Source organism: Arachis duranensis, chromosome 10 (genome assembly GCF_000817695.3).
Source record: "Arachis duranensis cultivar V14167 chromosome 10, aradu.V14167.gnm2.J7QH, whole genome shotgun sequence".
NCBI lineage: Eukaryota > Viridiplantae > Streptophyta > Magnoliopsida > Fabales > Fabaceae > Arachis > Arachis duranensis.
In genome coordinates this window covers 13,528,330-13,554,423 of record NC_029781.3, presented here as the reverse complement: position 1 = coordinate 13,554,423, position 26,094 = coordinate 13,528,330, and the positions used below count along the sequence as shown (strand labels likewise).

Below are 26,094 nucleotides of genomic sequence, written 5' to 3'. Positions count from 1 at the left end.
ATCTTAGCCTAGTGAAATTGTATTTAAGTAAATAAGTCACAAGAGTGATGGAGATAAAGTAGGCATTACTAAAGTGAAAATTGTACAGTATTTATATTTTTTGGAAAGACTGGTAAATGTACAATTAACCTGAGAATTAAAAGTTGTTTGAGTGAGATAATGAAAAAGATAAGGCGGTTCTGTTTGCATGCACAATTTGTAAGGGATATTAGAATCATAATTCTTGCCGTCACTAATATTTGAAAAAAAAAAATACATCATTTGTAGGCTATTGCCGTCTTTTTTTTTTCCACTATCATAGTCGTCCATTATCATTATTACTACCTTCTCTTTTTTTTTTGTTTGATTTTTACCACCATCATTATCATCATTATCTTCTTTTTAGTTAAATATTACAAAATTAATTTAACAATAATAAAATACATTTTTTAATCATGAATGACACAAAAAATAATCTTTAAAAGACCACAAATTTATAATTTTAACTTACTTAACCAGTAAAATATATTTAAATATATTTTAAATTTAAAAATATATCAAATTATTACCAATGACATGAGAATGAATAAATCTCATATATATTAGTTCAATACCATACAATTAATTCAATAATAATAAAAACACATTATTTAATTGAAAACAACACTTATACTTTTCTTTTCAATAAAAGACACAATACATCTTTAAATAAAGAACCATAAATTCAAAAATTTAACTCATTTAACCAACAAAATACATTTAAATGTATTTCAAAACTAAAAAAGACATCAATACCACTTTATTTAATTGGAAATGATATCACGGTTAAAGAATTTGTGTCAAAATTAAAAAATTTCTATGTCAATTAAGAAAATCTGTGTTACAATAAAAAAAATCTTAATAATATTTTTTTCATAAATTCTACACAATTCAAAACTCTCCCTCCTCTTCCTCTTCTTCTTCTTCATCATCATCATCTTCTTCTTCTTCTCCTTCTTCTTTTCCTTTTTCATTTTCTCCTTGTTGTTTCGCATTCTCATTATTTATCTTTTTCTATCCTCTTAATAAGAATATGTGTCACGGTTAAAAAGTTTCGATACTATTTTTCTATTAAATTATGCACAAATTAAAATTCTCCCTCTTCTGCTCCTTATTGTTTCACCTTCTTCTAATTATTCTTGTTTCACCTGATTAACATGAATAAAGATAAGAATAAAGAAAAAAAGAACAATTAAACATAACAAAAATGTTGCAATAACTGCTACTTAGATTTTTTTTAATTTTATTAGTTTAATATTAATGGTAAATTAATTATAGTAAAAATATATATTTTATAGTTAATCTTATGTACTTCTTATGTACTCCTACTATAATTAATTACTATCAATTTTAAATTAATAAAATAAAAAAAATTTAGGTAACAATAACCACGAGAAAAAAAGGGAGAGAAATAAAAAAAAATACAACAACAACATAATAAAGAATGACAATGACAAAAAAAATACAAAAGATAAACAAGTACGTAATTCACGTTTTGTAAGTAATTTTTATTGAGTTTGAATTTAATTGACAAAAACATTTAACTCTTAAAAATAAGACCAACTTAGTATTTATAAATATTGTGTAAACCTTGTGTTATGCTCTAAGGTAATTCAAAAATTTTACATATATAGTAAAAATCAGTTATATACGTATATTTGTATATATTTATGTATATTATTTTATATATTTTTAAATTAAATAATTAATCACAAAAATAATTAAATTTATCATAATAAAATAATCAAATAATAAAATTATTTTATAATAGCATAATAAAAAAGTTATGAATCACTAAATATGTATTTTGTATACGATGACTAATTTTTTTTATACATATAACATCATTAAATTTTGTAAATGAAACTAAATTGACTCAATTATTTAATCAATGTAATTAAATTATGACTATCCAAAAATTATTATGAAATCCATGTTAAAATTAATAAAATTAGAAATTAACTAATATATATTGAAGAGCACAAATTAAGATTATCAATTTAATTTTTTTATAAAAAATTATAAAATTTAATTTTTAATATATTTATTATGTAATTTTTTAAAGTAAAATCTTTAGATTTTTTAATAAGAATGAATAACCAAACATATACCTTCAAAATACATGTTAAATAAATCTGTTAATAACTATTTTTAAATAAAATAACACATAATTAATATTTATTCAGTCATGACTATTAAAATAAAGCATTAATAATAATAATAATAATAATAATAATAATAATAATAATTACAAAAAAATTTTTACTTATTAAAATCTTTCACAAAAACAGAAACAAGTAAATATTATTAAATTTTGTCTTTCTAATGCATATTTAAACATCAATCAAATAGCATTTTTTTTGTAACTTTGTTGAATAAAAAATAATTAAGTTCATGTGACAAATGAAAATGATGAGAGCCAATTTGTTATTCGTGACTCATACGCGCATTGTTATATTAATAAATTTTGCATGATGTAACGAAGAACGTGGTCAGATTAATTTTGATGAGTCGTACGAATGGATAGATACACCCAGACTCGTACCATATATAATATAGTTCAATAAATATAATATTAATATATACGTGACTAATAATTTCACGAAAGGACAAGGTTGAATTGCAGTGTGTATAGAAGAGAAAATTATGCCCATTTTTTAGAGAGATGAGTTACTTTCATGGTACGTCAATATAAAAGAGAAATTGAATGATGAAATCAGGCCCATACTAATTAAAATAAATAGTTATTTGTTGTTATAAAAAATTTGAACACCTATAAAATTAATCATAAAAAATTAATATTATATTCATCAAAATAATTTTATTTTAACAAAACATATTTCATGGTTAAAATTATATTTATTCCAAAGAAAAATACATAAAAATTCTAAATTGCTTGTATGTCGTTTCTTTAACATTTTTTTATCAATCAACTCAATTTCAATTTTGGTGTGTCACCCAATTGCATTAACCATAAAAATTAGGATTAACTAATATTTGTCTTTAGAGTGAATGATAAAGGTATAAATTAAAAATATTTTTATAAAAAATATAAANTTATTAAGTAAATTATTTAAAAAATTTTATTACTAATAATCTTAATTTATATTCTTAGTACACATATTAATTAAATCTTACAAAATAAACATTTACTTAAAAATACAAATAAATACATCAGAATCAAAACAATAAATATTGAAGAATCAAAGCAGAATAAAAAAATTTTAAAAAAATAATTTAAACCATCATCAATAAACAATTGAGTACAAAATATAATTACCTAATTCTTCTCAAAAAAAAAAAGAAAGGAGATAAAAATAAAATAAAATCCTCACCGAGTAAATGCTAAATAGCAACTCAATTATATTTTTAAAAATATAACGAGAACAACAAAAGCATAAATATAGACTTGTTAGTTTTAACTTTAAAAAGTCTAAATACGAGCTCTTATATTATATTGGAGTACTATATCTTAGATTAATTTTTTTAACAATAAAATCTTGATAATAATGTTTTAGATATCAATAAATTAAATGATGATTTTTAAATTTTAACAATTAGTTAATCATTTCATTTTAAATTTATATATCTTTTAAAAGATAGATTTTTTAGACTTTGATCTAAAACAAAAAATTTAAATTTTTGTTTTTATTAGCTTTGATATTTTAAATATTTTATTTAATTACAAAAAAATATTTTTTATTAATATTTATATTTTGAGGTAAAAAATACCAATAACTTATTGAAAAAATAAAATGTTGATGCTGTGAAAATTTTTGTTGCTGATAATCTTTTGTTTTTTTAATAATAATTTTATTTAAATTTATGTTAGTAGAAATATAAGTTTATTTTCATTGTTTTTATTTTATCTTAATGTTATCTATAATTTTTTAGAAATATAAGTTTATATATTCACTAATTTTTGTAGATCATGATTTTCATAGTTATTATAACAATTCTTTAATTCAGGTGGTGTTTTGAATCTTGTGAACCCTGCATTTTATGGGCTTTTATGCTAGTATTAGAAATAGGTGGGTACTCCCATGAAGATATTATAATTATCTTCATATGATGATTTTTCTTTTTGACCCTTGGATGATGGATTGTAGAGTTAGATTTTGATATGTTATGAAAGTGTTGTTTTTATTTAAAGTGTGGCCAAATCAATAAATCACACTTTTATACAAAGCATCTTCATATAAAGATGTTTTTTGCATCTTCATTTGAGTAGCTCCCTTAAAAATATCATGTGATGAATGTATCCCATCAAAATATGATGAATGTAATTATACATTCTCTAGTTAACCTTTAAACTTTTGTTGGCCCTTTGTGTGTAGAGTGCACTTTACTTCAATTTTCGCTTTTACGTCCATACCCTTGTTTTAAATTGGTAAGCCTAGAGTCTAATTATTAAATTACATCTCTTTTTTTTTTAATTTTCAATTTATTTTCTAACTTTTAAGTAACATGGAATAAACTAACTAAATTATGAGACGCATACATCACTAGGCTTTCTCTCTGCCACTACCCACTGTACTACAAAAATAATAAATAAATTATTCGTCACTGACACACTCATTTTTCTCCATTGCAGTCGAAACATATTCACATTTTTTCTCTAATTATTTTTTGGCTGTTTCTAGCTACTAGCTAATATTTTATCACTCTCTCTTATTTTGGTCATACTGTAATATACAAAATTTGCTTTTTTTTTAATACAAATCAAAATATAAACATATTATTTCTCTAAATAATAGAAAAATAGTCATCAAGATATGCAGTTATTTTATTATTGAGGTTCGCAAAATAGAAATAAAAATGCACCCTAATCTACCAAGATATGTAAGTGAACATATTATTTAATTAATCATTATCGTTAGTATTTTCACCGACTTTTATAAGATCTTAAAAATAAAAAATATTAAAAAATAAATATAAATTAAATACTGAAAAAATAAAATGTTATTTTTATTTTCACTTTTTATTTATTTATTAAATTTTAAAAATAAAAGATTAAAAATAAAATAAAATAATAAAAATTCACTATTTTTAAAAAATTTTAAGATTAGAGTAATTTGATAAATGGGAAGGATATTGAAAAATGAGTGGAATAAATGTGGAAAAAAATTTTAATTGAGTAGATGAGCATCATATTTTTACATATTTTAATAAAAAAGATCAATCTATTTGTAATGATATTTTATTTTGTTATAATTTAAATATTATTATTATTTATCAATGTTATTATTATTATTGTAGTTATAATTATTTAATATTAATGTTATTATAATTTTTATTTGTCTTTATTATTATTATTATTATTATTATTATTATTATTATTATATTGTCTATTTCATGTGTGTATGGCAATGAGTAGGGTAGGATAGGATTTGGATTCAACCCTAATTCTATTCGCGGGTTAAAATTTTTATATAAACTCAACTCTACCTTGTCCGCGGGTTGAGAATATCTCAACCCTAACCCTACTTGCTTTTAATCTGCAGATATTCGATCCTACCTGCGAGTTACAAAAAATATATATTATTATATAATTTGAGGATAATTTAAGATAGAACTGATTTTTATGTAAAAAAATATTAAATTATTAATTAATGATTTTCTTTTAGTGATTAAGGATCTTTTGCATTTTGTGAAAAGTCTTGATTCAACATCCATTTAAAACATATTTTTATATAAGTATATAACATAAATATATATAGAGTGCGAGTTGATCGGGTAGAGTTGAAACTCAACCCGCACCCTACTTAATCCGTACGAAAATTCTATCCACATTCTATTCTACACGTTATGAATCGGATTAACAATTCTACTAGATCGAATGGAGTTAAATTAGATACCTGCGAATAAGATACATATTATCACCCCTACATGTATTTCAAGTGAAAAATGGCCATCGATTTTATTATGCATGCACTCCATTTTGTGTACGGTCAAAAAGTCAGCGTGCTTTATCTATTTTGCATGCCTCATAAAAGAATTGGTGTGCATTTTTATTTTGTAAGGTCATTAATAAAATAGTTTTGCATATTTTGATAATTATTTTTTTTGGTGCGTATTAAAAAAATAATTATTTTTATATATTTATTTGTATAAAAAACTTGCAAAATTTAGGTAACCGACTATAAGTCATATTGATGGCATTTCCATGTTCAATTTGGACTTTTTTTTAATTACAAACATTTTATATATTTATTGTCCGAATTTGACTAATTTAAATTGAATACACTGAAGTAGTGATTTATGGATGGTAGAAGATTTTAGAACCATCTTTGTTAAGTAACTAATAAGGATGGTAGTTAATGGCAGTTAATTAGTAACTTTTTTAATTATTTTTAGAAAATATCTAAAATTAAAAAAAAAAACATTCAAAACGTAATAAAAACATCTAAAATTTAATAAAAAAGAGATTTAAAATCATTTAAAAAAAAAGTGCTAGAAACCAATAAATTTTGTGATGTGTAGCCATCAAATTAGTTATTATTAGTGTTTTTATTTTATTCTATAGTGTGAGATTATTCACTTTTCTTTTGCTTAAGTGCTGGTCTTAGACTTTCTCTTAAAAAAATTCAAAACCTAACAAAACAAAAAATTTAAAAATATTAGAAAAACATCCAAAAGCTAAAAAAACAACTAAAACTTTTAAAAAAATAATTCAAAATCTAAAAAAAACACAAAACATCCAAAACATATAAAAAAGACATATCCAAAACTTAAGAAAAAGAAATATCCAAAACAAATAAAAAGAATCATTCAAAATCTACAAAAAAAAGAAGAAGAATGTTATTGTAAAAAGGATATGCAAAACCTAATAAAAAAATCTGAAATATAACAAAAAGAAGCATTCAAAATATGAAAAATAAAAGATATTCAAAATTATTTTAAAAAATCTAAAACATAATAAAATGAGACATCTAAAATATTGAAAAAAGAACATTCAAAAATTAAAAATAAAATAGTTAAAACTATTAAAAAATCATTCAAAATATAAAAAAAAAGAAACATCCAAAACTATTAAAAAAATCTGAACACATTAATACATAATAGTATTTATATATGTACAAACATGTCCAGAATTTTTTTTTTAATTTTTTCATCACATAAAGATTGAAGAGTGTCGTGTCTGAAATGTATTCAACATGTGAACACGACAATTTATCAAAATATATGTGTTTTATAGATTAAAATGATTTACGATTAGTCGAATTTTAATTATTACATGTTAATTTTCATATAATTATAAAAAGATACTTTTCTAAAATATTTTTTAAAAAAAAGAAAAGAAGTATCTATAATAATACTAAAACACATTATATTAGTATTAGTATTTTTGGACTAAAATATTACCTGTTGTAACTTGTAAGACAGTATAATGATAATAATGACAATATTTGTACCAACTAATAAAACGATTCACGATATATCCTAAAGTGAATATTAACGTTATTAGATCACTTAATTAAAGCTTTTGTATTTGATCAGAAAAAACATAAGTAAATAATTAGGATGGAATCAATTCTAATCAATTAGTTATAAATTTGATTTTAAAATTAAAATAAATTTATTTTTTCGTTAAAAAAAAAAATACATGCACTACTACTCCAACCTACAAAGTTCTGAGAACTTGATTTCTATCTCCTTCACTATCGCGACGTCGCCTCCTCCTCACTTTTTGTGCTGTTGGCTCCCTCCTCCTGATCCTTTGCCGGTAGTCTTGCTGTCGCACACTTGCGCTTCCTCTTCCAAACACTTCTTGTCGCGACGCCTATCTCCTTGCACAAAAACGGCGTGACTACAATCTTCCTCTCCTCTGTTGCCGCGACGGCATCTCCCCCTCTCTCCGTGCCACGCGGCCCATCCTGGTCGTTTGTCGATCATCACGCTCCCGCACCTCCTTTCAAACACTTTTCACCCATCTCCTAAAATAGTTAAAAAATTAATTTATATTTTAATATCAATAAAATATCAAAATATCATATTAATTTATCTAAAAAATATTTTGTATTTATATATATATCATGTCCTTGTATTTTATAAAAATTTAAAATTTGTTATCCGTGTGTCTTATATCGTATTATGTTTTGTGTCTATATTAATATATGTGTATCATAAATTCTAATAAATCTAATTTATATTTTTTTTGTTGTGTATCAACCTTAATTAATAATTTAACATGATATACAAATAAAATATATGAATCTCATTATTTGAATTAATTATTTAAATATCCTTTAAAAAATAAAATTTACAAATAACATCGTGATATTATTTTATAATAGATAGCATTCTGACACTTAAAATACCAACGTCACGTTTCTAATGTCATTACTCATTATGCATATTTAATTTCTCTTTTCTAAAAATATTTTAGGAAAAACATTTTTTAATTTGGACTTCTATAAAAATTGATATTTAACGACTAAAATTTAATAATTATCAATCATTCTAATAAATCTAATTTATATATCTTTTATTGTTTGTATCAATCTTAATTAATATGATTTGTAAATAAAATATATATATCTCATTGTTTAAATTAATTAGTCAAATATTTATTAAAAAATAAAACCTAAAAATAATATCATTATATTAGATAGGATTTTAGTGTCAAAAATGTTGACGTGATGCGTTTTAGTACCAAGGTGCATACCTCTTTTCTTCCCACAGTATTTTAGAAAAGTATTTTCTTTAGAATTATACGAAAATTAATATTTAATAACTAAAATTCTATTAATATAAATTATTCTAATAAATTTATTTTTTTTCCAAAGATAATAGGTTATATTTCATTAATTATTAAAAAATGAAATACAAAGATGTCCAAAAGCAGGACAGCATAATAAAAGGTGGGGATTTCCCAAAAACACTTCACTGAAGGTATTCATCCAACGGTGTGTGGTCGAAAAACGAAAAAAATCTTAAAGAAGAAATCATGATAAATCAAATTGAATGCACCTAAGAGCTTGTCTCATGGAGACACTACAAGAATTTTGTTTATTTGTGGCAGTTTTTTTTCTTATTTGTGGATGTTTATAACCCCCACCAAATGGTTTGTGGAGGTTTCTAAAACCCCCAAAATTTGAGGTGCCACGAGGTCTTTTGTGGGGGTTTTTAAAAACCCCCACAATCTATTCAGTGGAGGTTTTGTATGTGTTTAGTGGGGGTTTTATATTAGCTTTTTGTGACAGTTTTAAATCATTTTTGTGGCAATTTAAAACCTCCATAAATTAATTTTTAATTTAAAAAAAATTATGTATTTTGTGAGATTTTCAAACCTCCACAAACCTTGTAATTATTTATTTATTTTTAATTTTAAATTATTCATTAATCTCATCTCATTTACATATTCTCAAATTTAAAAAAAAAATGCAACAGCAAACTTGAAGTCCTAACTCTGGCTATTGTCAATTAGTTTTCACTAATAATTTTATCTATAAAACATGCTCTCCATTATCCAAAAACTAGAAATAACTCTAATTGCAAGCTTAGTAGAAAGAAAAAGCATACACCAGCTAACAGCTTCAGCGACTTATCTTGAAGCATTTCCTATTGTATGAAAAATAAACTACATGCCAATATATATTCCTTATTCCATAATCCCTTAAACATGTAAGAACTGTCATAGAACAACCATTGCATTTAGAATAATAAAAACAACAAAAATGCACACCTCATCCTTATGTCCCTTGTCATTAATCTGAGATCCCGTACCAAAACTCTTCCCCTCATTGCAAGTAGATTCTTCTCACTCTTCAAAAAATTAAGAAAGAGCAGAGTACACATTGAAATAAGAGGCTATATGTTTATAATGGTAAATATCAATGCAACAAAATAGAAAAAATAAAAGCCATAATAGTATCATTAAAAAACAGAAACAAAAGAATAATTACCTTCAGAGAGAAACAAAGTAGACAGTCAATTTCGAGAGACCACGGCATCCTGGTTTACACACAACAAAATTAGAATCTTGATCAAAAGCAAAATTAAGTGTTAATTCTTACTTTGGTCCAAAGGTTGCTTATTTTGACCATTGAACCTTTTTCTTTCCCATTCAAAATTCAAGTGCGTAGTTAATAATATACATATGGTCCAAAAGAATTTTTATTATATTATATTATATTAATTAACTAATATTTTTTATTTGTTCTGTTCAATAACTTCTAGAAACACTTTCACACACAGCAGTAGTCTTTGGTCCAACATAGAATTGCATGATTTTGAGTGGGATTTTGGACTAAAAATATTAATGCTGACCTCATTTTTTCATTTTCCATCAATCTGTCAACCAGGTGAGACCCAATAAATCTAGCTCCTCCAGTAACCAATATTCTCATGTTGGACTGTAATCAAGAAGGAATAATAAATTAATAATAGGTAAAAGTAAAAACACGGCATAGAGGTAAAAAGATGTTTCTGTGAAATTAGTGATTCAAGTAAAGCTTATAGCCAAACACCTAATACAAATTGGATCAAAAATCCATAATTGACCTCTCATATACATAATCCAGAAGCATAGATACAACAAAGGATATAAAAACAGAAAGGAAAAAAAAATCACTGAACAGTTAGTATACAGTGTATACTGATCTGTCTACAGTATCAATGTTCATAGGGTGAACATAGGTAAGAAGCAGCACAAACATGAGTTATTACCATTGTTTTTAGGTCTTCTCCTTTGGGCTTTTCACTGAATGAGAGAATCCTTCCTTTATCATTTATCTTCAATAGACCAAAATCAGAGGGACCAAAATCAGAGGCACGACTGTCACATATGAAGAGAGTTTTAAACAATAATATGTGACAAACATTATTGAATCATTTATTCATTTAGACTGATAAAAGAGCTAGTTTCTCATTCAGAGAAAGATGACAGAGTATTTCAAGATATACATCATGTGATTATGTATACTAGAAACAGATTCGAAAACCATTAACCCAACCTACCTGTCATCCATGGGGAGACAAGAAAGAGTAATATCTGCACCACTCTCACAATGATTCTGGATATGAAGATGAGTCAGAACATGTCAAATTTGAATGCATCAACAGTATTGAAGGAGGAAAGGAAGAACTATTGATTGGACGAAACGGTGCCTTACTTGAACAAAGTCCACATAGTCCATTTGGTAGAGATGATCCCCAGAAAGAATCAGAACATCCTCAATATCCTTGCTTCTAGGATCCTACAGCATCATAGTTAAACAACATAACTTGGATTAAAAAGTTCAAGTGTAGATTATGTAACTACTCTAATTTCTATAGAATTATTATACCTCAAAGAGCCAGTGGAACTGCCTCACGGCATCAGCAGTACCCTGAAACCATTTTTTACCTGCCTCCCTGGAGTTTGAGTGGCAGCAAGAACTTGAAATAATAAATACAAGCATTCTTAGTCTTGAGTAATTACAAGTATAGTTCTTCAACACAGAATCCATCAAGTATACCTCAACATAGCCATCTCCAAAGGTGACACCAGTGCCAGAGTTGTACGCACGTGCAATATGCCTGTTGAGTGAAGCTGAGTTGAACTGAGTAAGAATGTAGACCTTGTTAACTAAATCTATATCAAATCCTCTACCTTAACCTAAAAAATTTACAATCTATGTCAAATCCTCTGCCTTGACCTGAAAAATTTACAAAGAGAAGAGTACATTAAAACATAAGAAGCAGAATTTGTGTATAATTTCGCCAAAATTATATCATTAAATTATCACAAAATCTAATATCTTTGAAAAAAATTGAAGAATTGAAGAAAGCAAAGAACGAGAAAAAATTAGGAACAAATCCTCATTATAATGACTCCACATGACATGAAATCAGTTCTACGATATCTGATAGTTTTGAACGTAGCTTCAATCGAAGCTTACAGAGACTCGCTAGCTCACCTTCTTGATCTCCTCAGTTAGCACCACCGAATCCGCGCCGAAATCGCACTCTGAGTGCTTCAAGCCGCCGGAGGAACAGCAGAACCAGCGGCACAACCCGCGGTGGAAGACGACAAAGAAGCAAAAGATTTAAAGCATTACCTCAACAATATGAATCAAATCGTCACTCTGAGAGGTCAACGAAAATTCAGAGGCTCCACGATCTCCATTCATAACTCCACCGGCAACGCTTGACGGAGGAGACGGCGGCGGCAATGAATCGTCCCTCTCCCTCTCTCTTTCTCGCTCGAAGTCCTCTTCTAACTGTTATTTTTTTTTCAATTTTTGTTATGGGCTAATATTATTTGGGCTAGAAATTTTTTTTAGTATTAATTGGGCTGTGGGGGTTATTATCAATAATTTAGGGAGGTTTTACAAATTGTCACTATTAAAATATATTATGGAGGTTTATAATAATTCCCACTAAAAAACTTCCACAAACAAATAAGAATTTTGTAGTGAGATGACGACCTAAACTGGGAGTTCTTTGGATTTCACGAAGCAACTTGACAGAGCTTGCTTTCACGGAGCAACTTGATAGAGCTTGCTAGAATGGCAGATGGCATTGAAGTAGAACCTTCAAAAATCAACTGGTTGCGAGCTTTCCAGCAGTTCCAGCAAATGATGGCAAGCAATTGAGGATTACGGTCAGCATTCTTTAATGGGTTAAGTATCTCTATTGATGCAGTCCACCATGTCCAAAAGTCGTTAGAACTCTGAGGGGGAAGACAGTCACGAAGATAACTCTGAGACCATACGTCTTTAATTCTAGAGCAATCGATCAAACAATGAGTGACTGTTTCCGTTGCTTCATGACAGCAAGGGCATATTGGTGATATAGATGGGATGTGGTGATGAATCTAAGCAAGAACCGGAAGTCGGCCATGGAGAGCTTTCCAGATAAATAGCTTAATTTTGTGAGGCAAGTTCAACTTCCATAGATCAATCCATGGCTTTTTCTGTTGCATATAATTAGGGCAAAGCTCCAGAGGCGGATGGTAAAATAAATAGCCAATTCTGTAACTTGAAGCTGTATCATATTGCTTGGATTTGTTCAAATCCCATTGCAATTTGTCCCTACTCTGCTGAATTTTAACTGACAAAATCCTGTTTGCAACGTCTTGGGGAAATAGTTCTTGAATGAGATTCTGATTCCAATTTCTATCTTCAGTAATTAGATCTTTAACTCTTGGAAACAACTCAGAAATAGCCTGTCTATTCGGCATGTCAGAAATCATTAAAGGATACAGAGGAGGCAGCCATGGATCCTCAAAGGTTCGGATATTCTCACCAGTACCCACAGCCCAATTAAGACCTTTTTCAACAATCTTTCGGCCTTCCAGTATGCTCCTCCATCCCCAAGAAGGTAGGACTCCAATTTCTACCATCCCCAAGAAGGTAAGACTCCAATTTCTGCCGTTATAGCATTACCATTGCTAAAGTATTTACCTCTTAAGATTTTGGACAATAAGGAAGTAGGTTGTGTTACAAGTCGCCAAAACTGTTTGCCTAAAAGTGCCAGATTTTGGATTCTGAGATCTTTAAATCCAAGGCCTCCTTCTTTTCGTGGGCGAGTCATAGTGTCCCAGCTAATCCAAGCCATCCTCCTTTCAGAACCTTTTTGTCCCCACCAGAACTGAGAAAGTAGAGAGTGAATTTTTGAAATTAAACCATTAGGCAACTTGAAGCAAGACAATGTATAAATAGGAATAGCTTCTCCCACTGCCTTAAGCAATACGTGTCTACCACCTGACGAAAGAAGATTGTGCTTCCACCCTTGGATTCTTTTTCGAACCTTTTCTTTGATCATACTAAAAGAAGCCTTTTTCGATTTAGAGACTGTAGAAGGCAAACCAAGGTATTTATCCTGAGCCCCAATATGATTAATATTCATAGAGTTAGCCAGTAGTGTACGAGTAATGGAGGGAATGTTGTGGCTAAAGAACATAGCAGATTTATTAAGATTTACCCTTTGGCCACTGATTGAATTCAATAAATGCATGATGTTTGAACATGCTTCAGGATTTGCCTTACAGAATAAGATGAAATTTTGAACATGCTTCAGGATTAGCCTTACAGAATAAGATGGAATCATCAGCAAAGAGGAGGTGGTTGACCTTGGGACATTGCCTATGTATCTGAAGACCCTGAATTAGTCTGTTTTGTTCTGCCTTGTGTAGCAAGAAGGAGAGACCTTCTGCACAAAAAAAAAGATAGGGGGATAGAGGATCTCCTTGTCGAATACCTCTATTTGGTTTGAAGAAACCATAAGGTTGTCCTTCCACAATAACAGAATAAGAAACAGTTGTCACTAATTCTCGAATCCACATGATCCATCGAGAGTCAAAACCAAACTTCTCCAATATAAAACAAAGAAAGTGCCATTCCACCCTATCATATGCCTTACTCATATCTAATTTTAGCGCCATTTCATTTTCGAGACCCCTTTTTTTGTTCTTCAAGTAATGCATACACTCGTGAGCAATTAGGATATTATCAGAGATTAATCTGCCTTTAATAAAAGTACTCTGCGTAGGGCTAATTAGTCTATTCATCATACTCTGAAGCCTATGTACAAATACTTTGGAGATAATCTTGTAAAAGACTAAAGATAGGCTTATGGGTCTTACCTGAGTCATATCTTTAGCATCAGAAATCTTGGGAATAAGACAGATCTGAGTGTGGTTAAAACCCTTCAAGATTCTGCCCCCAGAAAAGAAGCTCTTAACTGCTCGAAACACATCACCACTAAGTATGTTCCAGAAGCTTTGAAAAAATTTTGCTAGTCATACCATCATCTCCTGGAGCACTTTGAGGATGAATGCCACTTCACCATCATTGCCAGTTAGTTGCCAAATTCTATTCCTTCGGGTTCAATTTCTAAATTTCTGATGGAAGAAAGCTGTATTCTGATCACCAGATTTGAGCCATTTGACTCTAGACTTATCTTTCCAATAAGATTCCTCATTTTGCAATGCTTTTTCAAGTTTGTCCTCTATTTCTGAAATGATGTCGCCTCCATGAATTCCTGCTAAACGAAGTTCCTCTAATTCCGACTGTAGTAAATCAATCTCCACCTTCGAATTAGATTTGTGTTCTTGCTGCCATTTGACAATCTTATGCCGACAACGCTTTATTTTTTGAGCTAGGATATACATGGCTGAGCCATCAATCTGTTCATGCCAAACCTCTCTAACAATCTGCCTTATTTCATCATTGGAACACCATCTTTCTTGGAATTTGAATCGGCGTTTAGATCTCTCAGTTCTTGGATTAGAGTCTAGGAGAAGAGGGGCATGATCTGAGCCTGATTCTGATAGTCTAAGAACCGTTGCATTGGGATAGAGTTGCTGCCAATCAACTCCTACCAGGAATCGGTCCAGTCTTTCCTGTATCAACTCATCATCCATCCGTCTATTTGACCAAGTGAATGGTCTTCCGACCATACCAATATCAATCAGGGAATTATCATCAATAAAACTATTAAAGGTTTCAATAGAAGAAAGAGATTTAGCACCTCCACCTTCTTTCTCCAATTGATTAGAAATGGCATTAAAATCCCCCATTAACACAACCTTACCATCGAACTGTTGGGTGACTGAAGTTAATTCAGCAAATTGAGCCATTCTATGTTGATCATTTGAACTGAGATAAACTCCTAGAACACCATAGGGATCATTAGAACCAGCTGTCAGAACTGATGCCGCAATGAAAAATCTACCATGTTGTAAAATCTGAACAGTGCAATCATCCCTCCATGCCATTGCCAAACCCCCTGATAATCCATCCGAATCTACAATAAACCATTCCTTGAAACCACAAGATCTTAGTTTTCCTTCAACTTTTTGAGATTGATTTTTTGTTTCACAGATAAAACCAACCTCGGTGGAGTAGGATTTGCAAATCCCTTTAAGATTGTGGATTGTCAGGGGTCTCCCCAAACCCCGACAATTCCACGAGAGCAGTTTCATATTTCTTTGGGTGCCACTTGAAGGCTAGCACCCTCCACCGTCATAGCAATTATATGAGGGTTCTGAGTCTCTGATTTGTTGCTCATGGTGTAGAGAAAATCAGAATTGGTATTCAATGATTCCAAAGAGACATAAGATATATGGAATGAGTGAATTAGAAACGGAATGAATTAAAAGAGCAATGAATTGGGAGAGAAAACGAAAAATTAGGGAGCTAAGTGGAAAAGAAATTAAGAAAAAAATAAAAAATAGAAGAAGATGGAAAAGAGTTTGACGAAGAAAAGACAAAGAAAGGTGTAATCATGGAGGCGGCGCAGTGAAACTCTAGCAGAGCGTCAGGCGCTAGATGAGGAGTACGTACTCCCTATTCTAATAAATTTAATTGATTTCTTTCTTATATTGTGTATCAACTTTAATTAATATAATTTTCAAATAAAATATGTACACTTCATGATTTGAATAAATTAGTCAAATATTCATTAAAAAAATAAAATTTACAAATAATATTAATTTAGAATAATAAAATATGACTAATAATTAAGAGACTTAATTTACTTTTTTAATTATTCTTTTAATACTTAGATGAATAAAAATTTAAAAAATATAAAACTCTATTTAAAAATTAGGAGAATGATTAAAAAGATGAGTTAGAATTTTTAATAATTTTTATATAAATTAAATAATAAAAAATTAAATTAAAAAAAGACTAACAAAACATAAATTAAATAAATATTTTCTGCACCTCGTATAGGTATATACTCTAGTTTGTATTATAACAAATACCAGTCAATATTTTTGATAATGTTTTGAAAGACTAACTTGACTTGTGTTAATGAACTAATTTGATTCATATATGTTATAATACAGCAACACTAAAATGGCTTGCTTACCCGTATATTTCTTAGATCATATTGAGTCTTAACCAACGAAATCAACACACTTAGAATGTGTTTGATAAAGTTTATTGGAAGTGTTTGAACCTTTTTAAGCACATAAGTTAATGTCTTGTATTTGGTAAAATAAAAATTTATGTGCATGTATTTTTAGTTTTTAAGAGTTGACAGTGGAAGATCCGATTAATTAATGGCTAATTAATTCATAAATGAGAATTTATTTTAGAAAGTCAAAATGTGATTTTTATGCCTTAATATGATAGAGGAGATTGAGACGAGAATTTCGGTACCAATTTTATAGAAATCGGACCAGGATTGGACCGAACAGACCAAACCGGGCCAACCGGACCCAAAGTGGGTCCTTGCCCCAACATAACTAAACCCTAAAACACTCATTTCAGCACTCTCTCTCCTTACAACACACTCAAACACACTGAAATGGAGTAAGGGAGGGGAAGAACGCTCTCTCAAACTTCTATCTCTCACTTGATCTTCAAACCACCATAACTTTTGATCTAAAACTCCGATTGCCGCACCGTTTGTAGCCACGCGTTCACCGCGGAGAGCTCTACAAAACCCATATAATCAATCTTGAGATAAGTCACGTTTTGCTCTTTGAATTTTCGGCCTTTTTTTCGAGTTTCATGAGCAAAAATATTGAGATTTTGGGCTCTTTGATATTATAGGACCCAAATCTCTTGAAGGAGAAGATTAATCTTGTCTTCTTGAACCTTGGGTGTGGTAAGATTCTCAACTCTAGTCTAATTTGTTGTTCTATGATGTTTGGGTATTGACATATTGTGTATGGGTATGATGATTGTGGCTTATGTTGTGTATGTGTAAATATTGGAGCTTGATTGGTGATTTTGGAAAGCTTGGGAGAGGGTTTTGTGTGATAAAATATATTTTTAGAGGTGTTGAGACCTTGAGAGCTTGTGGACAAGTGATTTAGAAGTGCTTCGGTTAAGTTTGGAAAATCGGCTAAGGTATGGTCTCGGTTTCTCATATCTAATATGTAATGTGGTAGGAAATACTTAGGCTAGAGGCCCTAAAATAGGCATTGAATTGTTGATGTTGTTGAATGGTTGAGATATATGATGTGGTCATATATGTGATGATGATTATTGATGCCTTGATGGTATGATGTATGAGAAATATGCATATTGTGATATATGCTTGATGAGTAATTGAAGTTGAATTGAGGGTGACACCATGTTGATGGTGAGTATGATATTGAGTATGTATAATGATGGTTAAGTGGAAGTGGTATCACTGGAAATTGGGATGAGAAAGTATGTATGACATGTTTATATGTTTGTCTCTTAGCCATTTGATTGAGAAGTATTAAATTAGTGGGATGATGTTTTGCGAATCGTGGTGAAGTGTTGATGTGTGAGTTGAGGAGGCTTGATATTGATTTTGGTACATTTTGACTGATTTCAAAAAGGGTTGAAATTGGCATGTTTTGGTTGATTTTGAAAGGAGTTAAAAATGACTTGTTTTGAAAATGGCACCTTGTGGTTTTGTATGAAAACAAGGTTTTTTGGGCATACTTTGACGGGACATAACTTGGACTACGGATCCCCGTTTTGTACCAAACTTGTTTAGAAATGAAATTGGATCCGGAATGTCCATGCCGTTAGAAGAACGGGCGGAAAACGATTTAAAATGAGAAAGTTATGTCCGTCGGAAGATTGGGGGTTGAATCTGTAAATTCTGCAGCTTTTAAATTAGAAATATTTTAGCAGAATGACCCTCCGCGCGTTGGCGCACTTGGCGCGTACGCGCCGTTTTTCAAAAAGGCACCATCCACGCGTGCGCGTGGCATGCGCGTGCGCGTGGCGTGTCGATGTGATGCACCCAATTCCCAGCCATTTTCCCGAGAGTTGTGCTAGAGTTATGCCAGTTTTGTGCCTGGGGCACAAACGCACCCACGCGTACGCGTGGCTGATGCGTATGCGTTGTTTGGCTATTTTTCAATCCACGCGTCCGCGTGTATGATGCTTGTACGTCGATGAGCTTTGTGGCCATCTACGTGTGCGCGTGGAGCACGTGTACGCATGGCCCTGTTTTCATCCTAAAGTTGATTTTTGAGTTTTAAAAGCCAAATTTCATACTTCTAAGCCTCCGATCTCACCACTTGTGTCTTAAATCATTAAGATATGCCTAGCAGTGAGGAAAGAAGCTAGTGAATGTAGTCACTTGCGAGTGAAGCAAGGGAAAAATGAATGATCAATAAGGATCAAAGATGATTATGTGAGATGCGGAGGATGGCGGTGGAAGTGCTTGTTATGCCATGGGCCGAAGGGCCGTGATTGTTAATGAATTGGCTGGTTATGGATTTAACCGTGAGCCGGATGGCTAGATTATTGCCGTGTTACGGCGGAGCCATGATTATGGCTAAGTATAAATGCATATATGTTGTTGAATGAATTGTGAATGTTTGCACTTCCACTATCGGAGATAAGAGTTTCCCTGGGAGGAAGCAGTGGCTAGCCACCACGTACTCCAGGTTGAGACTCGAAGCTCTTTTGATCCTATGTCGTTAGGGTGGCCGGGCACTGTGAAAGCCCCGGATGAGCTCACCCCCATAAATATTCACCAGTAAGGGTGATGGATATGGATCATGATTATGATCAAGTTTATATTGAGTATAACTCGAGTTGGGGAGACACGACAGAGGGACAGTCCAATGGTTAGCTACCAGAACTTGTCGGGTTGGCTCTATAACCGACAGATGATATCATCAGCCATTAGGGACAGGCATTCATCATATGCATACTATGTGAATTGATTGAGATTGTCTATTTGACTGCATATTACTTGCTATTTGTCTAAATGCCTTATTTGTTCCTATTTGTATATCTCTTGTCTGATATAACTGTGTTTGCTATATTATACTCCTGCTGGTGGTTGGGAGGTCTGAAGGAATTGGAAAAGGAAGTATTAGTTAGACTGAAGAATCTTTAGTCAGATGCCCTTATGGTTTAGCTTGTTTATAAGCTTTGATTTTATCTGGAGGAAGTTCTAGGATTGCCTTCGACTTTCCTCTATTATTATATGTTATATATGTGGAAGCTGTTACCATGCTGGAAACCTCTGGTTTTCACCCATGTGGATTTTGTGGTTTTCAGATGCAGGACGTGAGGTTTCTCGCTGAAGCATGCTGGAGACTTCTGGATTAGCAAAGATCCTTTATTCTCGAGACTCTGTTTTGATTTTATGATTTCTCTTAGATACTTTTATCTTCATTGAATAATACAAACTGTGATGACTCCTCTTATAGGAGATTTTGGAAAATAGGTTCTCTGTTTTTGTGTCCCTTTGGGTTTTCCTTGGGGTTTCCTATTTTATTTGCTTGTATATATATGTTGCTATGCTCGGACCGGTTATCTTTGCAACCGGATTTTGAGTTTTGATATTTCCTTTTTGACACTCTTTTGTATATATATAATCTCGCGTTGGGTTATCCTTGTCCATTACGTTATCGATCGAAGTGTTGCGCTTTCGAGTTACGATTTTTGTTTACCCCTTTTTTTTTCTTAAAAAGGCTCCTAGTTATAATCATTTTTCACAATACTATTCGTACTAAATTTTTATTTTAGAGGTCGTAATACCTTGCCATCTCTGAATTATGACTTAAGTATAAGACTTTGTATGGTAAGGTGTTACAGACAGTATTTTTAAAAGTATCTATGAAAGTATTTTTTAAAATTAATTTGTATTTTTTTAAGCTAAAATAAAAAATCTAATATAAACCTTTATTTATTTCTTACTTCTTTTATTTTTGTCTACTAAAATTATTTTAAATTTTAAAAATAATTTTATCAAACACTTATTATAGCTTTTTTTTAACTTATGGTATCTTTTAGGTTAACTAGTTGAAAATTAATTAATTGTAAATCTAAACTATATTTATATTTATGAGTTTAATTTGATGTTTGTTAATAAATTATTATATACACAAAAATGAGATTACACAATTATTATAGTCTATACTTATTAAAACTACTTTTATTTTATTTTACAAAAAGTAATAACTATTGTAAATTTCAAAAAGATCTATAAAAATTACAAAAGATAAATGATTTTTAATGGACTTTGTTAAAATTCTAAATTTTTGTTTAATAAATAACTAATTAATAATAAAAATTTAGGGTTAACCACCAAAAATGTCCTCGAATTATTCAGACGCTGACAAAAATGTCCCTGAATTTTACTATCGATAAAAATGTCTTTAAATAATTTAAAAACACAACAACAATACCTACAGTAAATATATATTTTCAAAAAATGCCTTAGAGATTGAATTTTGCTGTGAATTCTTATAAGCATAATTAAAAGAATGAGATATTATTATTTTTAAAATTTGGTGATTTTTTTCTAGGTATATTTTTTTGTGATTTTTTAAAAGTATTATTAGTTGTTAATAAAAAATTACAAAAAATATATACTTAACGAAAAATTACCAAATTTTAAAGGCAGTAGTATCTTATTTTTTTAATCATACTTAAAAAAAATTGCATCAAAATTCAATCTCTAATGTATTTTTTGAGAAATACATATTTAATATTAGATAATCTTACAAAAAAACTAACATTAAATATGTATTTCTCAAAAAATACATTAGAGATTGAATTTTGATGTAATTTTTTACAAGCATAATTATAAAAATGATATATTATTATTCTTAAAATTTGGTGACTTTTTGTTATGTATATATTGTTTTGTAATTTTTTAAAAGTATTATTTGTTGTCAATAAAAAAATTATAAAAAATATATATTTAACGAAAAATCACCAATTTTTATGTATAATAATATCTTATTTTTATAATCATGCTTGCAAAAAATTACATCAAAATTCAATTTTTAAGGTATTTTTTGGAAATATATATTTACTGTTGGATATTGTTGTTGCGTTTTTGAATTATTTAAAAGCATTTTTTTCGATAACAAAATTCGGGTAAATTTTGTCGACGTTTAAATAATTCGGAGGCATTTTTGGTGGTTAACCCTAAAAATTTATGTATAATTAATTATATTTAATTAAATTATAGTCTAATAATTTTTAACTATTAAGTTCACAAACAAGTATAAGTGGGTATTTTTTACTTTCTACCCATCAATAAATCAGTGGAGCAGGGAGAAAAACAAAAGAAAAGTGTTTGACTAATTACTTAGGAATAGAAAAAGTTTTAGATTCCAATATTTTCTTTTGTAGAAAACAAAAAACCCACCACTATATTACCAATTTCACCAATGCCTCGTTGTCATTAATGCTTTTTATCCCTTCTAAACTAGTATTTGTTGTATGTAGAAGAAGTGAAAAAGAACAAAAACAACAACGTGTGTTTTGGAGTGTTTCTCGGTGAATGCAGTGAAAGAGGTTCCATTCAAACTCTGTTGTGATTTGCGAACTTTCTCGTAACAGAGATGGGTTAGGTGATGTTCAAAAATCACAAGAAGAAAAATAACGAACCTTTGCGGCTCTGCAAGGAATGAAAGAGGCTCATAAACTCAGCCATTGATTCAAGATACGCTCTCTCTGCTTCGCACCTTTCTTACATTCACTCTCTTCGAAACATTGGCGTTGCTCTTCGCCGTTACGCTCAGGCACAGTTATTAGACTCGCCACCATCGGGTTCGGTTTCTGTTTCTGAAACAAATTACCCTTCTTCTTCTTCGTCACCATCACGTCCTCATGATGAAGATGGAAGTCACGTGGGTTATCCAACGAGGTCACGTGACACTGAAGATGTTGGTCTCACTGTTAGCATCAACAAAAATTGCAGTTACGGCAGTTACTTGAATCGTGAATTTTCGGTACCTTCACTTTCTACTATTGAGAATGGTGCTGCTTCTTCTTCGAATTTCTTTAATCCTTTAAGGTTTAAGTTTAAAATGCACAAATACTTTGGTATTTACTCATGTATTGTGTTTACGTGTATGATCTATCTTAAATTTTAAATTTGTGACTATTTTTTCATGAATCGATCCTATCTATCAAATTATATTGCGTCATGCTGAATTCAATAAACTAATGTTAATTTTTTTTTAAAAAATTGATTTTTTTTCAAAAAATTCTATGTGCCACAAATTTAGCTATTTTCGAGATGAATTAAATAATATATATATTTCAAAAATACTATATGTATATAAATAATCACACCAGATCCATTATTATAGATTTAGATATAAATATTTAAGTTATTTAATTTATTTTTAATATATATTTTATATAAATGATTGATTTGATATCATTTTTTTGTCTATTTAGTATAATTTTTTTTTCAAAAAAAAAAACAAATATTGTATGCACGGATCATACTATTATTATATCGTATTGAATACTGAGTACGTATATTAATGTAACCTATTTTTAAATTTGTGATTTTCCTTTCCATAAATTTTATTCAGCATCATAATTAGTATTTGTACCTGTGTAACATAAACTCGAGTGCAAGCATGGAGAAGGAGAGGATTTTCTAAACTCCATGGATAATGAAAAGGATATTAACAGAGGAAATGGGTGCAGGGGTTCATCAGTAAATTGCTATAACCAATTATCATTTGTTTTAAGAGTAGTTGAAGGTTTGAAGATGGAGTTACCAAGCAATGTGAAAAATGTGCACATTGAAAGAGAAGATCCTTCTCAGTTCATCACACACAAAGCTAAAGATTTTGTTACTAGCATAAAAAAAATTGAGCATAGATTCTTTCGTGCTTTTGAATCTGGTAGAGAAGTTTCTAGGCTTTTAGAAGTTAACAAAATCATGGTTGGATATTCTGAAACTAAAGGTAATTTGCTACTTAATTCGAGTTACATATTTAATGTCACAAATTGCAGAATTTTGTTGGTTAGTTGGTAGTATTAGAGAAACAAAATCATATTATTTATGTTATATCTATTATAATAAGAATAAAATTAGAATTTTATGCAAAAGAAAAAACCGATATATAAATGAATTTTTTAAAATTAATTTTAGTTAAAAATAATATTAAAATATACAATTTTTATTAAAACTTTTAATTTTAATAGGACACTTTTAATTTTTTATTTTCAGCCCCTCCTTATAAGATTTTTGGATCCGTCACTAGTCACAACAATAAAATTTTAAGCTTTCAGTAGGCAACTCTAATATTATACTATGAATAAAATTTCTAAAGAAATTTAACTATTAAATAAATGTATACAGTTAGGTTTATATTTAATACTAGATTGTGTTTATACGCAATATGTTGAACAAATATTTTTCAATTTTTTAACTAAGATATCAATTTAGCTATGTTTCAGGCTAGTGAATCCATCAATAAAGGAGTATGATAGAAAATGTGAGCAACTAAGGCATCAATCTGCCAAAGATAAAAGTACTCGAGTGATTGATAAAACTATATCAGTAGTGAGGCACCTGCACTCAAGGATAATAGTGGCTATTTATTCTTTTGACACAATATCCAAACAGATTGAAAGAGTGAGAGATCAAGAGTCGCTTCCACAACTTTTGGAATTAAATCAAGGGTAAGTGATGATTCTTCATATTCCATTTATTCTTGTGTTGTTTTGGACTTGAAGCTTTACTTAGTGTTTGAAGAAAACGTTTTTTTTCTTAAGTTCGATGAAATTCAATTAAATTCTTCTTTATTCATAAAATAAGAAATGCAGCGAAGTAATTTTTTTCACCCAATATTAGTTATTTTTTTAAAGCTATTTTACTTATTTTAAATTCTAATCCTGAGTTATAAATTCTTAATATTGCATTGTAAATTATAAACTCTAAACCTTAAAATTAGTTAACATGGACTAACTAAAATTTTTCTAGATTACACAATTTTTATTGGTGGTCAAAATATTATTTCCTATATATTTTATAAAATACAACATTAAACATTATGCGAATATAACATTAAATTCTCCCAAAAATTAAAGTTTAAAGAGATCAATGTCATTTGAACAAATAAAAAGGAGTCACCAAATATTTTATCAAATCTTAAGTAATGTTAGTGTAATTTGCCTAAAAGAACTCTATATTACTTGACAATGATGCGGTAACTTATAATTAGTCAAGTAATACTAGTATTAATTAGCTCATAAATTGTTAGTCATGCATCGCAGATTAATTAAGATGTGGAGGGCTATGCTTGAGTGCCATCATGCTCAATTCATTACAATTTCTTTGGCATATCATTCAAGAAGCTCAATAAGAACCATAGAAGTCGATGCTCGCAGAGAGATCCTAGCTCAACTTCTAGAAGAATTCAAGTGCTTTGGCCTAAGCTTCGATAATTGGATTAACAGCCATACCTCATGTTAGGATTTGGTTGAATTAGTCCCACATTGCTTAGGATAGCAAATGGAATGGGTGGTCTAGGCTATAAATATGAGGCTAAGTTCTCCATTTGTTTTTGCACCAGTCGGAAATACTTTAAGCTTGTATCTGATTTTTCTTTTCCTCTATACTCTTTAATTAGAGAGTGTTGTGAGGTGTAGTTAGATATTTGCTTTGAGAGAGTGTGGGTGTACTGGGATGCCGGTGTTAAAGAAAAAGAAGTCTATGTCCTCATACGTGGAATCTCTCAATGGATGGCTGCAAAACTACGTATTACAGCCAAGTGATTGTTCCAAGAATAGAAGGTGGCCGCTCTCCCCTCGCCGTGTTCTCGCCCCTCCAATATTTGTTCTCTGCCATGATTGGTCTTCAAGGATGAAGGCATTGCCGGCCGAGGATCTAAGCCACGCAATCAATGTCTTTGTATCCGAGCTGTGCCGTGTCATGAAGCAACAAGAAGATAAAGAACTACAAGAGAAACAGAATTTAAGTGGTGAATTGAACAATGAGGAAACAAAGAGCAAACATAATAGTATTGAGGATACTAGTGAAAATGACTATGCACATTTGTGTAGTATACATGAGAGCCTAACTAAGGTTCTTACTCAAATGACTAAATTTTTCGAGGCATCACTGAAGATGTGTGAAGATGTTAAGCAAAAAAGTCAGGCAACTCAAGCTACTTATCATAATTACAAATTTGTTAGGACTGAGAAATTTTAATCCTCAGTTTGTTTGAATGGGGTTGTACATTCATGAAATATTAGTGCCAAATACTAAAATATAAAAATAAAAAAAGCATGAAAGAACAAAATTAAAAAATTAATTTTTCTGTTAATTATTAGTGAACTACTACTTGTTACCTGGTGTGTGAGAGGAAATTACAGACAGTGTTTAGACTTTAGAGCTTTGAAATTATAAAATTGTATAATGATTTTTGCA

General features: G+C 29.8%; 1 protein-coding gene and 1 pseudogene across 1 annotated transcript; one reads left to right on the top strand and one right to left on the bottom strand.

Annotated features, from left to right (window-relative positions):
• Positions 1-9,566: 9,566 nt before the first annotated feature.
• On the bottom strand, positions 9,567-11,423 carry LOC107469186 (inactive glucose-1-phosphate adenylyltransferase small subunit 2, chloroplastic-like). The gene is made up of 5 exons (XM_052255563.1): positions 11,310-11,423; positions 11,136-11,219; positions 10,291-10,376; positions 9,927-9,975; positions 9,567-9,786 (listed from the first exon to the last, which is right to left on the bottom strand). Exons 1-5 carry the CDS (start codon positions 11,421-11,423, stop codon positions 9,676-9,678), a joined length of 444 nt encoding a protein of 147 aa, XP_052111523.1. The 3' UTR covers positions 9,567-9,675.
• Positions 11,424-22,258: 10,835 nt separating this feature from the next.
• On the top strand, positions 22,259-25,875 carry LOC110272380 (protein ROLLING AND ERECT LEAF 2-like; annotated as a pseudogene).
• Positions 25,876-26,094: the final 219 nt, after the last annotated feature.

Bases quoted from the DNA above. Each gene is read 5' to 3' on its own strand.
- LOC107469186 (XM_052255563.1), bottom strand. From the start codon at position 11,423: ATGCTTGTATTTATTATTTCAAGTTCTTGCTGCCACTCAAACTCCAGG. The intron at 11,220-11,309 runs GTATAATAATTC...ATGATGCTGTAG, and splicing joins AGTTCCACTGGCTCTTTGAG to GATCCTAGAAGCAAGGATAT. The intron at 10,377-11,135 runs GTAAGGCACCGT...TCTTGATTACAG, and splicing joins ACTATGTGGACTTTGTTCAA to TCCAACATGAGAATATTGGT.